Below are 15623 nucleotides of genomic sequence, written 5' to 3' on the forward strand. Positions count from 1 at the left end.
GCTCTGAACAGTGTACTATTTTCCCTCAATTTCAATAGAAATTTTGGATAGTAATGATATTGGTCGCCGTAACTTCATACCCGATTCACACCATTCCCTGGTCAGTTTGTAGCTTTGGAAATGTTCAATTATTTTGAAGTCCATTTATTCACTCATCATGAGCATTGGTCTAAAAATGGAATGCGAGAATACCAAGAAATAGAGTTAAACTGAAGTATCTTCCGGAGGATCCAATTCGGGAATCTAGTGGTTCTTCAACAATTCCCAGCAAGTCTCCATATTTTTCGAAATTTGGAACTTCAGCTTCCGCAAGAGTACTACCTACATTGACGTCGTAAGGAGTTTTAGGACTCAAAATGCACGCTTTCCAACGTTGAAAGGTTTTCTCGACCAATTCCCCGTCTTCCCTCGTATTTGGATCATCCGATTTTCGTGCGATCCGGAAGGAAAAGCGTTTCGCTGTAGTCAAATTTTCCCTTCATGAATTCTTTCAAATCACTGTTCACTTTCAATGGAACCACAGTCTAGTCACCCCAATTCTTACACTTGCCCGTCTCTATTTCCTTTTCAAGTGCCACGTCATATGTCTGAGAGTTGACGACCGGTGTTAGTTTCATTTAACCATACTTGAGGAATAGCTCAAATAGCAAAAAGAGAAAAAAGCTTTGGCGGCACACTGGCCTTTTGGTCGGCAAGACGTATATGAAGTCGCGGCGGCCGCTCTCGCACCCTCTGATTTATATACGCCTTGTCGACCAGAAGACAATGTGCCGCCATAGCTCAGTCGGTTAGAGCGTGGGTCTAATAAGCCCAAGGTCGCAGGTTCGACCCCTGCTGGCGGCAAACTCTTTTTTTCTTTTTTTAATGATTAAAAAGTTTCAGATCCGCTTCTCCATCCACGGAGACACCACATCCAGTCATCTGGAGATTGATCCGACGTCAATTGGGGACAAAGGAGAGTACGAATGTGTGGCGACGAATTCCAAAGGGAGCCGAGTCAAGAAATTTTTGACTGATTATCAGTATTAATTGAACTTTTTATCTTTAAATTTTTGATCCTCTGATGTGAGGTGTAAATAAATAAATAATTTTCAAAAAAAAAAAAGAAATTTCCAGAATAAAAAAGTTGATGAGAGCAGACAGAAAAAGAGCTCTCGAGTACACTTCAGAACAGAGCCACCCATAATAAAACTTGAGCTCTTTTCGGGAAAATACGACTTTTTTTAGGGGAAAAGATCTTCTCGAAATTTCCATCTCTTCCCTTATTTTCATTTTTTCGTTTCCTGGTTTTTTGTTTACTCTCATAGTCAGAATTTTGAATTTTTCAAATTTTCAGAAAAATTGAAATTTCTAAACTTTTCAGAAATCTGCCTAGATCATATTTAATATAACTTTGAAGCTCTTGACCTGTTATACCCAAAAATTTAAAGATTTTCAAAATCGGACAGCAATGCACCCAAGTTACGAGCCTTTTTCTGAAAAGGCTAGAATTTAGGTCAAAACTTTCATAGTTTCTTATTTGCAAAGCAAAATTTTTGAAACATACATTTTTGAATTTTTCATGTTTAGAGCTTCGAAATGAGTATAAACATGACCATGTTCCTTGAAATTAGAAATTTCGAGTTTAAAGGCGCATAAGGGATCGGAAAAATAAAATACAAAGAAAATAGGTCATGGTTATATTAATTTTGAAGCCCTTTTCTTGCCAAACCAAAATAATTTCAAAATTTCAAAATCGGACAAAAAATAACCAAGTTACGGTAATTTTTCTAAAACCAGACACACTGCGTCTCTGACCCGAAAAATCACATTTTGAGAAATCTAGGCATGTTTATACTCATTTTAAAGCTGAAAACTCATTGAGCACAAAAATTTAACTTTCATAAAAATTGGACCATTTTCAACCAAGTTATAGTCATTTATCTGAAATTTCGGATGTTTCGAAATTTTCGAAAAATCTCAAACTTGGTCTTGTTCATACTCAATCTTTAGCCCGTTTATTGCCAAACTCAAATATTTTCAAATTTTTGAAAGCTGACAAAAATGCACCAAGTTACGAGCCTTTTTCTGAAAAAGCTACAGTCAGTGAAACCAGACACACTGTGTCTCTCACCGAAAAATTCAAATTTCGAGAAACCCTAGCATGATTATAGTCATTTTAAAGCTAAAAATTACTGAGCTCAAAAATAGAAGTTTCATTCGATTTGAACTATTTTCAGCTAAGTTATAGTCATTTTTCTGAATTTTTTTTAAAGGCTAGACATTGTAGGCATTCAAAACTAGTCTGAAAATGCTTTTTATCAATTTAAACTTCTAAACGCAAATTTATCTTGTCATTAGCTTCAAAATGAGTATAAACATGGCCTACTTTCCTTTATTTTCAAATTTTGGACCCCCCCCCCCCTGCGTCTCTTACCCGAAATTCAAATTTTGAGAAACCATAGCTCGTTTATACTCATTTTGAAGCTGAAAACTCAGTGAGCACAAAAATGTATGTTTCATCAAGATTGGAAGATTTTCAGCCAAGTTACAGCTATTTTTCAGAAAATTTGGATTTTTCGAAATTTTCAAAAATTTTCAAAATTGCTCGTGTTTATACTCATTTTGATGCTATTGACTTGCCAAATTCAAAAATTCAAGTTTCAAAAAAATTCCAGCGTTTCTAGCAAAGTTATAGTCGTTTTTCTTCAGATGAAATTCTATCATCTCTTCTTCCAACCCGGAAAAGCGCCAAATTTAATGTTCCTCCTCGTTTTCGAGTAAATTTTAACATGATTGACATTTTGATGCGTCCCAGAGCCGTTCGTCTCAAATTTCTCTCTTTTTTCCGGGAAAAAAAAATTCGTCAAGAAGCAAAAATTTTCGGTATTGCTCAGATTTGTTTGGCTTCACCAAAAAATAACAAAAAATAGCAAATTTTCTCTGCGTCTCTCCATTTTCCATGCTATTTTTTAGTTTTTAGGGATATTGCTCATCTTTAATTTACGATCCACTATTATACGTATTTTTTGGTGACTTACTTTTTTCCCGAGATTCTATTACTTTTGGTGAAAATTCTAAAAACATTGAACTATATTCGTTTTTTTTGAGTGAGTTTTTTAGGCCTGTTGTAATCCTGCTGAAAATGGTCTAATTTTGGTGAAACTAAAATTTTCCAGCTTCTTAGGTCAAGAGCTTTAAAATGAGTATGAATATGACCAGGTTTGAATATTTTTGAAATTTTCGAAATATCCAAATTTTCAGAAAAATGTCTATAACTTGGCTGAATATCTTCCAATCTGGACGAAACATACATTTTTGTGCTCACTGAGTTTTCAGCTTCAAAATGAGTATAAACGAGCTATGGTTTCTCAAAATTTGAATTTCGGGTTAGAGACGCAGGTTGTCTGGTTTCTCTGATTCTAGCCTTTTCAGAAAAATAACGGTAACTTGGTCTATTCTCGTGCGATTTCAAAAACTCAAAAATGTTTGAGTTTGAGTTAACCGCTTCAAAATGAGTATAAACATGACCATGTTTGAATATTTTTGAAAATTTCAAAAAATCCAAAATGTCAGAAATATAACCATACCTTGGCTGAAAATAGTCCAAATTGAATGAAATTATGATTTTTGGGTTCAGTGACCTTTTCGCTTCAAAATGAGTATGAACATGCCTATATTTCTCAAAACTTGAATTTTAGGTCAGTGAAGTGTGTCTCGTTTCTCTGACTCTAGCCTCTTTAACAAAATGGGTCATAACTTGGTCCATTTTTGCTCAATTTGAAAAACTTTGAAATATTTGAATTTGGCAAATCAAGGGCTTCAAAATGAGTATAATCATGACCTACGTTCCACGAATTTCATTTTTCGAACCCCTTATGCGCCTTTAAAGTCGAATTTCAAGTTTGAAGGAACATAGGCATGTTTATACTCATTTTGAAGCTCTAAACATGAGAAATTCAAAAATATAAGTTTCAAATAGTCTATTTCACAAATAAGAAAGTTACGATCCAAAACATTTTCAAACAAAAATTCCGTAGCTTTCTTTTGCCTTTTAGGATTACTGTAGTTCTCTAGAAAAACCATAAAATGCTCTAAATTGGCCTTAAGAACATGAAGTAGAGAAAACGGGAGTGACGAAAAAGACCATAAAACTTTTTCTTTTGGGGGTTTTATGTTTTTTTCCATCTTCTATTAATAGGTTTTCGGGGGGGGGGGGGTCCTCATGCAAGGTCCCATTCAAAAAAAGGGACCCTTTATTCGTTTTTTCCTAAAAATGACGTTTTTTACAACCCTCCAAACACCTGTTCTTCACACTTTACTACTTTTTTTTTCGAAAAAACAAAAAAAAACAAAAAATCCTTTTTTTTTCTTTTTTTACCTCCCATGTGCCTTTAAACACACTTCTAGCATTCTTATTCTAGCTTGAAAACTAACCTGAATTTAAAAAAAAAATCCCCACCCTTCCTCAAATTTCCAATTTTCCAGTTTAGTGCTTCAAAATGAGTATAAATATGACGATGTTCCCGAATTTTAAATTTTCAGGTATTATAAAGTGCCATAACTTGTCTGGAAATGCTTTAAATTTAATAAGAGCTTTATTTTTGAACTCAGCTTGTTATCAGCTTTAAAATGAGTATAATCATGACTATGTTCCTTTAAGTTTGATTTTTCGAGTTTAAAGGCGCATAGGGGGTCCAAAAAATGAATTCGGGGAAAGTGGGTCGTGATTATACTCATTTTGAAGCTAACGACAAGTTGAGTACAAAAATTTAATTTTTCTCCGAATTGCACTATTTTCAGCAAGGTTACGGTCATTTTTAATTTTCCAAAAAAGTTGAATTTTCAGAAAAATAAGCATAACTTTGCTGAAACTGATCCAATTTTGAGTGAAATTTATATTTTTGAACTTATATTCTTATTAGTTTCAAAATGAGTATAATCATGACCTACTTTCTATGTATTCTATTTTTCGCACCCCCTCTGCGCCTTTGAAGTCCAAAAATCAAAATTGGCGGAGCCCAGTCATGTTTATACTCATTTTAAAGCTCTAAACGCGTAGATTTCAAATATAATATTTTCAAACTTCTCTGAAAACGGGTTTTTGAGATTTTGGAGCTTTAAACTTTTTCACAAAGCTTTTTTGAGCCTAATCTTCTAACCATCCTAACTTGGCTCATAGAAATCGGATTTTTTCGAATTTTTTTTCAAATTTTTCGGAAATTCTTAGATTAGTTTTGTGTTCAAAACTAATTCTATCTTTTCTAGAATTGTCTAGAAAAAAATGAGAAGAAAAATAATTTTTCCCCCCTCCTGTCTCTCTTTTTCTGACATTAAAATTTTATGAGCAACATATGAGAGCAGCAGCAATTTTTCCAATTTTTCCTACTTCATGTTTTTCTCGTTCGCTCCCCAACTAATTTCTATCAAAAAAAATTTTTTGAGAAAAAACTTTAATATGTTGGAAAAATAGGATTCTGACCCTTTTGGGTTGTAAATTTTGGCTACAGTACTCTCAAAACGCAAAGACATTCACATTTTTGAGTTTCGCAAATTGACAGCTTTAAAATGAGTATAAACATGCCTAGGTTTCAAGAATTTGGAACTTTTCAAAAAATTGAATTTTCAGAAAAACGCCTGTAACTTGTCTGAAAATTGTCCAACTTTGAAAATTTTAAAATTTTTGAGCTCAGCTAGTTTTAAGCTTCAAAATGAGTATGAACAAGCTATGGTTCCTAAAAATGTGAACTTCGGGCTAGAGACGCAGCGTGTCTGGTTTCTCTGGCCCCACCCTCATAACCCAAAATCGGTCGTAACTCGGCTCGTTTTTGTCCGATTGCAAAAATTTAAAAATAATTGAGTTTGGCTAGTCAAGAGCTTCAAAATGAGTATAATCATTGCTATGTTCCTTTGCATTTGGTTTTTTGACTTTGAAGGCGCATAGGAGGTGCGAAAAATGTCAGAAAAATGAAATTCGGGGTAAGTAGGTCATAATTACACCCATTTTCAAGCTAATCATTCGCTGAGTACGAAAATCAATATTTCATCGTAATGGATCAAATTTGAGCTAAGTTACGGCAGTTTAAATTTTTTTGAAACTTTTATATTTTCAGAAAAATGCTTGTAACTTGGCTGAAAATAGTCTAATCTGAGAAATACATATATTTTTGAGCTTAGCTAGTTTTCAGCTTCAAAATGAGTATAAGCATGCCTAGGCTCCTAAAATTTTGATTTTTTCGGTCAGAGACGCAGTGTGTCTGGTTTCTCTGCACTTTCGCCTTGTTAACAAAATGGATCATAACTTGGTTCATTTTTGTCCAATCTTGAAAATTCAAAAACATTTGAGTTTCGCAAGTCAAGAGCTTCAAAATGAGCATAATCATGCATATGTTCCTTTTAACTTGGTTTTTTGACTTTAAAGGCGCATAGGGGGGTCCGAAAAATGAAATTTCAGGAAAGTTGGTCATGATTATACTCATTTTGAAGCTCTGAACTTGCCAAACTTAGATTTTTATGTTTCAAGGCAATTTGTGTCAATTTTAAAGAGTTATGGGCGTTTCTAGACTTTTCTAAATAACAAGTTGTCATTGACAACTTCAATCTGGCTTAATTTTTTCTCGATTTTTCGATTTTTTGAACTTCAGATTTTGTCAGTTTTTCAAAAAAAAACGCATCAAAATATATTCGTTTTCTGTCACTCATCTTTCATTTTCAAATTTTTTGAAGATTTATGGGACATCAAACCTGTCAAAAATGGCTTTTTTGAGCTTTTTTTTAAATCTCGACCGCGGTCGACCGAATATGAAAAAAGAAACACAAAATTGTCAATGGAGACCTTCTCTATTCCCTTTTTTGGCTTCTTTTTTTCTTCTTTTTTCTGTTACCTTTCATTTGACTTCTCCTATATATACACCCTCGAAAATAATTGTTTCCTGCGCCAAAAACCCCAAAAAACCTAGTCCCTAGACATGAAAATCGAGATTTCTACTGACATTTATACATTATACCTTCTTTTTTTTTCCTATGTCTAACATTAAATTTTTTCGATGTTTTCTTTGCGTTTAACATTTTGCATATTTTATGGGAAAAACGCCCATAACTTTTCGAAATCATCTCAGATTGCTGTGAAACTTAAATATTTACACTTGGCAAATTAAGAGCTTCAAAATGAGTATAAACATGACTATATTCCTTTAACTTTGAAGTTTCGGGTTTAAAGGCGCATGAACCCCACATAGGGGGTCCAAAAACGAAATTTGAGGAAAGTAGGTCATGATTATACTCATTTTGAAGCTCTTGACTCATAAAACTCAAAAAAGAAAGTTTTATCTCAGTTGGGTGAGTTTCAGCGAAGTTATAGCAATTTCTCTGAAATTTCAGATTTTTCAAAAAAAAAAATTCAAATTGCCGTAACTTTGCTGAAATCTGTTTAATTATAATAAAATTCAGATTTTTTTTCTTATTAAATTTTCAGCTAATGAGTATAACCATGACCTAGTTTTCTTAAATTTTTGTTTTCGAACCTCTGTGCGCCTTTAAACCCAAATTTCAAATTTAAAGTAACATAGTCATGATTATACTCATTTTGAAGCTCTTGACTTGCCTATTTCAAATATTTTTGAATTTTCAAAAACTGACAAAATGAACCAAGTTATGACCTATTTTGTTAACGAGGCTAAAATCAGAGAAACCAGACACACTGCGTCTCTAACCCAAAATTCAAATTTGAAGAAATCCGGGCATGTTTATATTCATTTTGAAGCTCTTTGCTTGCAAACCTCAAAAATTCAAGTTTTATTTGATTTAGACCATTTTCAGCCAAGTTATAGTCAATTTTTTGGAATTTCGGATTATTCGAAATTTTCGAAATTTTTGATTTTCTCAAAAATAGTCTTGTTTATACTCATTTTGAGGCTCTTGACTTGCCAATTTCAAAAATTGATCTATTACTCAGAATGGATCATTTTCAACCAAGTTATAGCCAATTTTCTGAAATTTCCTTCCTCCAAGATACCCTAAACTTAAAAGGCGCATATCTCAAAAACCAGGAATGCTATCAAAATAGTGTAAATTACAAAAATGTAGCCCGTAACATTCTCTATCTTTTACAACTTTTCAAAATTTTGAAATTCCAAATAATCTGGCTCTTTTTCAGGAAAAACAGCGCATGGTTGTGTATGTTTGGCACGTCTCGACTCTCCAAGCTTCTCCAAATTCTACTATTATCGATCTTTTGTTTTCTGGTGACCACTAGACCAATAATTGACGAGAAAGTGATAAAAAAGACAAATATGGATGAGCTATATAATATTCTGAATATCACTGATGACGTTAAGAATTTTACAAGGGAGGAGGAGAAAAAGAAGGTGAGGGTTAGGAAAAATCAAATATTTCAGAAACTAAGATAGCTGTCAAAAAAGTGTAAACTACAAAAATGAAGCTTATTAAATTTGCTATATTTTGTTAGTTAACAAATGTTCAATAGCTTCTCAGGTTTTTGAGTTATGCGCCTTTAATACGGGGGAGTGGCGCCCATAAGGCCGGAAGACGGAAGGTGAGGCGCACCAACTTTAAAGGCGCATAACTCAAAACCATAAAAGCTAGCTCAATTTTGTAAACTACGAAGATGTAGCTTACAAAATTTTCTACATCATGATATAAATGATTTTCACATAGCTTTTTCGATTTTTGAGTTATGCGCCTTTAAACTTCCAGAAGATGAGCCAATGTACCATGTCGGATGTTTAAAGGCGCATAACTTCAAAATTAAGCTAGAAAAATATAAATTATACCAATTTGTAGGAAATTTGAAGGACTTCAAAATGATATTGATTTTTAAGAAATGGAAATTTTGAAATTAAAAAAAAAACAATTTTTTTTCGAAAAGATGTTTTGCAAAATTTTCAATTTTCCGGAATTTTGACAGAGATTGATCTTGACAGATTTTATATCATTTTGAAAGGTATAAAATTTTCTACAACTACAAATATCACATTTCTGGCTACAGTAGTTTTTGGAGTTATGCGCCTTTAAGGATAGGGGGCCCACCACCCGGTGAATGGGATTTAAAGGAGCATATCTCAAAAACCACAGAATCTAGCTGAAATTTGTTCACTGCAAAAATGTAGCTTATGAAATCCACTATATTTTGTAGTTTACAAATTTTAGCTAGCTTTTATAGCTCGTGATGTATGTGCCTTTAAAATAAGCTTCTCCTTTGGCGCGACGCACTGTCTTCTCCCTCAAGGGGGTAGCGCGCCAAATTTAAAGGCGCATATCTCAAAAACCACAAAATCTAGCTAAAATTTGTTCACTGCAAAAATGTGTAGTATTTAAAAATACACATTTTTGTAGTTTGCGACTTTTTTCTAGCTATTGTAGTTTTGAAGTTATGCGCCTTTAATGTTGGCGCGTCCCTTCCCCCAAAGCGCTAGCAACTTCAAAGGCGCATATCTCAAAAACTACGGTAGCTAGAAAACCAAAAGTTCCAGGAAAAACGAATCGACCCATCTACATTCATCACTTTGAAAGAAAATGATTGGAGGGATGCTCACGAGGGTCGAATGATCATTTGGAGTCATGAATCTCAGCATCATCCGGATTATGGTAAAACTTATACGGACCGGAGGAAACCGTATAAGTATCGGTAATCCAAAATTTTCAGGATGTTTTCAATTCAAGATTTTTTTCAGCCAATCAAAATCGTCTCAACTAATGTCGTTTTGTATTCTGGGGTCCGTTATCGGGTTCATACTATACACATATTTTTCACATGTGATCATGATGCGACGATTGAATCGAGAGAACGAGGCGTCGCGGCTCAGGGAGCTTGTGCACAGGTACATTCTTGAGCTAATTTTTTGAATTCTACGCGTTAAAAACCCCTAGCAAGATTTGATTTTTTTAGATACCGTAGTTTTTGAGATATGCTTCTTTAAAGTTGGCGCGCTTCCCATTTGGCGCCGGGTAAAGAGGCGCGCCAACTTTAAAGGCGCATACCTCACTAAACATAACAGCTACTAAAAAACTGTAAATTGAAAAAATGTGTAAAGTCAAATTTAATATATTTTTGTAGTTTACAACTTTTAAATAGCTTTTCTGGTTTTTGAGATATGCGCCTTTAAAGTCTACGCGCTCCCCTCTTGACGGCGAAGAGGTGCGCCAACTTTAAAGGCTTATACCTCAAAAACCATATTACCTATCAAAAAGTAATTAACTACAAAAATGTGAAGAATTGAATTTCTTACATTTTTGTAGTTTACAACTATCCGATATCTATTACGGTTAGCAAAATATGCCCCTTTTTCCACACTCTTGTAAGCGGAGCGTACCTTACCTGGCTAACCCCGCCCCTGGTAAACTCCGCCCTCTTTTTCACATATTAAGGACACTATTACGTTATCAGGTGGTATGTAAAATATAAATAGACAATAGCAATAAAAATTACAATATTCACACTTTAGATTTATGACTTATCATGATTGGCCGGTAAATGGCACAAAAGAATAACAATCGCTAGGGGAATCAACTTTAAAAGCGCATATCTCAAGAACTTTGACAGCTATTAAAAAGTTGTCCACTACAAAAATGTAGAAAATTAAATTTTACATATTTTTGTAGTTAGCTATTCTTTAATAGCTTTTCTGGTTTTTCAGATATGCGTCTTTGAAGTCGGCGCACTTCCTCTTACTGCGGAGAGGCACGCCAACTTCAAAGGCGCATATCTCAAAAACCACTGTAGCCAGAGCATTTCTATAAACTAACAACATTTTTAAAATGTCAAATCCTTCAATCCCAAAAGCTTGATTTCCAGATCCGCCCTAATCATGGCCGGCTCGGCGCACCAAAACGAGTACGACTTTACGGAACGCCGTCACTCACTTATCAACATGTTCAAGGCGTTCAAGTTATGATTAGAGCAAGATTTCATAGTATTTAAGTGATATATTTTTGTAAAATTATTTTATTTGTATAAATCTTGTATTTGTGTAAAATTAAGCCAGATTTTCACACATTTATTCATTCACTATAGTCATTCAATGAAATAGAAAATCCAATAATACAAAGGAATAGAGGAATAATTGAGAATCTTCCGGAAGAACTTGGTACAACCACATCAATCAATTCTCCGTATTTCCCTGGTCCCGTAAATCCAATACCTTCCAGATCAGATTTGTGTATTTTGAATTCTCCTTGGCTAGGCCCTAAAAGACAGGCTCCAGATGTTCGAATAGTCTTTCCAACTAATTTTTCCGGAGGGCCATCCTCTTTTGTTAGCTTCATTGGGCATTTTTTGGTTTTGGAGCATCCGATGTGTGTTTGTGCCGGATCAAACAATCTCATACCAGGCATCGTAGGCTCTGGATCCTTTTTCTTCAAAAACTCAACTAATTGGTCGCCAACATCATTCCATTTCAAGGCGAAATAATTACTTTCGCTTCCCGTTCTCACACGCCAATCTGTCTACTTCTTTTTCAAGCCTCAAATCATACGTCTGAAATTAATTTTTGAAGTTACCAAAGTTAAAAAATATCCATACCAAATTTGTTTGACTGAGCTTCATTCGGTCCGCATTTCTAGCATCCAATATTTTCTTTCGCTCACCGGAACTTAATCCACGTTTCACGCAAACGCCAGTAGAGACACTGATTGCTGAAATTGTGCTCAGAATCATAGGGTTTTACGAAGGTATATTTTACTAATTTCCAAACTTCAGCTAGCGTTTATAGTTCTGGAGATATGCGCCTTTAAAGATGACCATGGGAAATTTCTTTATTCAATCATCATAATCATTCAAAAATAGAATGCAAGAATAGATACAAGAAATAGAGTTAAACTGAAGAAGGAGGATCCAGTTCGGGAACTTTTCGCATCAACTGTAGCTTCTTCGGCAACCCAGTCAGCATATGGATTTCCTGATTTAGCTTCAGCTTCTTTCGTAGAATATGGTCCGACTCCCAGCAAGTCTCCATATTTCTCGTAAGTTGGCATTCCATTCTTCTCTGGAGTGTTAGAATCATCAAAGCGGTAATCATTTGAAGGTCCAAGAATGCAAAATCCCCAATATTCTCTAGTTTTTCCTGCATTTTTCCCGGCTTTGGTTGTATACGAGCACGTCTTCTCCTTGGAGCATCCAATTTTTGTGTGCTTCGGATTGAAAAACGCTCTGCTAAACACGTCCTTTCCTTCAAACCTCGCAGGACCATAAACTTCTTTAAAGTACCGATTCACTTTCAACGGGACCATTTCAAATGGGTTGATAGGATCATCGCATCTGAAGTTCTCTGCTTTCATTTCAAGGCCCCTGTTATAGGTCTGAAAGTTGTCCAGAATTGGATTATTTAAGACACACAAAATAAAAAACCAGTTTCTCAAATGTGATTCCCATATTTTCGCCAACTGCTCGACGATCCGCATTCAAAGCATCCACGAGTTTCTTTTGCTCCCCGGTGCTCAATCCACGTTTCACACGAACGCCAGCAAACATATTGATTGCTGAAACTGTGCTCAGAATCATAGGCTTTAATGAGATCTGAAATTTACCAAAGAGCAATATGAACACGGTGCTGGATACAGCTTTCATTTTGCCTGGCAAAGTGAGAGGAACAGTGATGAAACTCGAACTGAGTTTTTGATATCCATCATTTCGTTATCAACTGATCTCATCGATAACTTTTTTACCTGGAAAAAACGGGTTTCGTAGCAATCACGCTGAAAATAAACTTTGAGGATCTTCGAGGTCAACATCTACCAACCACACTCATAGCAATAATTTTCTCCATCAATCAAACTTGATTCTCAATTGCAGTCTCAAAAATAGAGAAAGCACACATACGGAAAATTTTCGCCTATCCTCAAAGGCGCATATCTCAAAAACCACTGTAGCCAGAGCATTTCTATAAACTAACAAAATTTTAAAAATGTTCAAATCTGCAATTCGATATGCTATATTTCCAGATCCGTCCTAATCATGGCCGGCTCGGTGCACCAAAACGAGTGCGACTTTACGGAACGCCATCACTCACTTATCAACATGTTCAAGTTATGATTAGAGCAAATTTTCAAAGTATTTAAGTGATCTTTTCTTACAGTAGGCTACAGTAACCGACACGAATTCAGATCATGTTCCGGAATTTCTTTTTGATGAGGAAGCTCGAGATTTTGAAATGCCATACAACAAAACTAATCGAAGAAGAAAAGGAGGTGTGAGCTTTGGAAAATTATAAAAAACTCTTGCTTTTATGGTTTTTATGATGTTTTAAAGGTGGGGGGGGACATGAAAAAAATAATGTTGTCGAAATTTCGTTTAAATATGCTCCTCGAGGAGTTGAACTTGTGAGGGCGATGATTGAGGGTGCGGCGCCGCTACCGACTGAGCCACGCGGGCAAAGAGAAAGCGCACGCCCGATTGCATACATAAAGGCGAGGACGACAGCTGTACGCAGAGTGACATTAAGCGTTGTACACCGTCACGGTAGAATGCATACTCTAGCTACAAAAAAACTACGAAAAATCTCCTGTCCCCCCACCTTTGAATAATGTTTACAAAAGAGGATGGTACTCCGGAAAATTTAGTTGGAAAAACTTTGCGAGCATTTGGAGCATGTCTTTTATGACCTAAAACACACAACTCCCGATGCTTATCTGGAATTGATATGGGTTTTACGGGACCAGGGAAATACGGAGAATTGATTGGTGTGGTTACACCTATTTCAAAACTTAGTAGTCCAAAAACTATTGAACCTGAAGGAACGGAACGGAACGGACGGAACGGACGAACCTTACAGCACTTCCAGAAGATTCTCAATTATTCCTCTATTCCTTTGTATTATTGCCTTTTATTTTTGAATGGCTACAATGAATGAATAAATGTATGAAAATCTGATTGAAATTTATACAAATAAAATGATTTTACAAAAATATATCACTTAAATACTATGAAATCTTGCTCTAATCACAACTTGAACGCCTTGAACATGTTGGTAAGTGAGTGACGGCGTTCCGTAAAGTCGTACTCGTTTTGGTGCGCCGAGCCGGCCATGATTAGGGCGGATCTGGAAATCAAGCTTTTGGGATTGAAGGATTTGACATTTTTAAAATTTTGTTAGTTTATAAAAATGCTCTGGCTACAGTGGTTTTTGAGAGGTTACTGTAGTTGTAGCCAGGGTAGATGTTGTTGTTGCTGCTGTGGTTGTAGTGGGCGGCCTGAAAATCTGCTTATAACCCGAGAACCAAAAAATATAGTTAAATTTTGAAAATATAAATTTAAAGGCGCATATCTCAACAACCATAAGAGCTATCGAAAAGGTGTTAACTACAAAAATATTCAAAATCAAATTTTACATATTTTTGTATTTTTCAACTTTTTGATAACTCCTTTGGTTTTCGAGATATGCGCTTTTAAAGATAGCGCATGCTAACGGGGTAGCACGCCAACTTTAAACGCGCATATCTCAAAAACCATTATAGCTAAAAAATTAAGTCAACTAACAAAATGTAAGAAATTCAATTTTATAAATTTTTTTAGTTTTAAACTTTTTAGTAGCTCTCATGCTTGTTGAGATATGTGCCTTTAAAGTTGGCGCGCTACCCCCTTAGCGGCCGAGATAGGCGCCAACTTCAAAGGCGCATATCTCAAGAACCACTGCAGCTAGAAAAATTTGGTCAACTAAAAAAATGTGTGAAATTTTGTGAGTTTTATAAAACCTACGGTGGACAAACTCCCAACAAATCGCAAATCACATCAAGTTCCTTTCGAAAATCATGGAAACGTAGACTCCCTTTTTCCCCTAAAACCGGCCAAGTTTTTTAAAGTAAAGGTGTTTAAAATTCTTACAGTAGCCTCCTAAACCGATGAAAAAGTATCTTCCATCGTGTTGTTTGTGAAACAAAGGTTGGCAAAAATCAGAACGGTCCTTTAGAGCACTATACAAACTTACAATATCATAACTATGATAACAATATTTGGTTGTATCATGCAGAGCTTCTCGGCATTCCCTTGTCTGAAAAAGTCTAAAGTTTTGGCTGAAAAATAAGCAAACTTACACGGCCATCAATCTTGCTAACAGCTGTCAGTGGTATTTTTGCCTCGACATTGGTCATTAACACCGTTTCTTTCCCTGGTCCTTTTTCAAACCATTTTCATAGACATCCTTCCCATCATAGTCTTGAACACTCCCAATTCCATTCGACCCCTTCACTAAAAGCAAAAAAATTAAAAAAAAAAGAGTTTGCCGCCAGCAGTGCCAGACGCAAAGTTTACGGGGCTCGGCTATGAGTGCGACCTGGTCGCGAGAGAGGTTCGTGGAACCGAGAAGAGAATGGCCAAGTGGCAGGTTGCTCTTGAGGAGCTGAGGAGGAGCGTGGCTCCAACGGTCCTGGACCGTATGAAGTTTTTGGGATGCCTGGCATCATTTGAGCTTGTTGCAGGAGACGTTGGTGTTGGCAGAGCACGGTCGATCATGCAGACGGTTGGAGAGAGTCAGAGGAAGAAGAGTGAGCCGGCAACAGTGAAGAAGAAGAAAACTCCAGATATCCCGAGTTCGGAACGTCTGGTGTCAACGTCTTCGACCACATCGAGAGGGCAGAGAGGATGGGATGTGCTTGGTGGGTGCCACCTCCAGTGCTGATACCGCACTTGTTGA

At 35.8% G+C, this 15623-nt stretch overlaps 3 protein-coding genes and 1 non-coding gene across 4 annotated transcripts; 2 read left to right on the forward strand and 2 right to left on the reverse strand.

Moving 5' to 3' along the window:
* The first annotated feature begins 769 nt into the window (after positions 1–769).
* Positions 770–843, forward strand: CBG28486. Its single transcript has one exon. It is a non-coding gene (tRNA).
* Positions 844–8304: 7461 nt separating this feature from the next.
* On the forward strand, positions 8305–10892 carry CBG11763 (the record flags this gene model as incomplete). Its single annotated transcript, XM_045243439.1, has 3 exons — positions 8305–8345; positions 9672–9818; positions 10793–10892. 3 exons carry the CDS (start codon positions 8305–8307, stop codon positions 10890–10892), a joined length of 288 nt encoding a protein of 95 aa, XP_045094632.1.
* Positions 10893–11772: 880 nt separating this feature from the next.
* CBG11762 lies at positions 11773–12496 on the reverse strand (the record flags this gene model as incomplete). The annotated part of the gene is made up of 2 exons (XM_002640964.2): positions 11773–12294; positions 12344–12496. 2 exons carry the CDS (start codon positions 12494–12496, stop codon positions 11773–11775), a joined length of 675 nt encoding a protein of 224 aa, XP_002641010.2.
* A 1411-nt stretch (positions 12497–13907) lies between these two features.
* Positions 13908–15081, reverse strand: CBG11761 (the record flags this gene model as incomplete). The annotated part of the gene is made up of 3 exons (XM_045243440.1): positions 13908–14033; positions 14919–14981; positions 15025–15081. The coding sequence occupies 3 exons, from the start codon at positions 15079–15081 to the stop codon at positions 13908–13910; spliced, it is 246 nt and encodes an 81-aa protein (XP_045094633.1).
* Between the last annotated feature and the right edge of the window lie 542 nt (positions 15082–15623).

This window comes from Caenorhabditis briggsae, assembly GCF_000004555.2.
Source record: "Caenorhabditis briggsae complete genome, chrIII, whole genome shotgun sequence".
Taxonomy (NCBI): Eukaryota; Metazoa; Nematoda; class Chromadorea; order Rhabditida; family Rhabditidae; genus Caenorhabditis; species Caenorhabditis briggsae.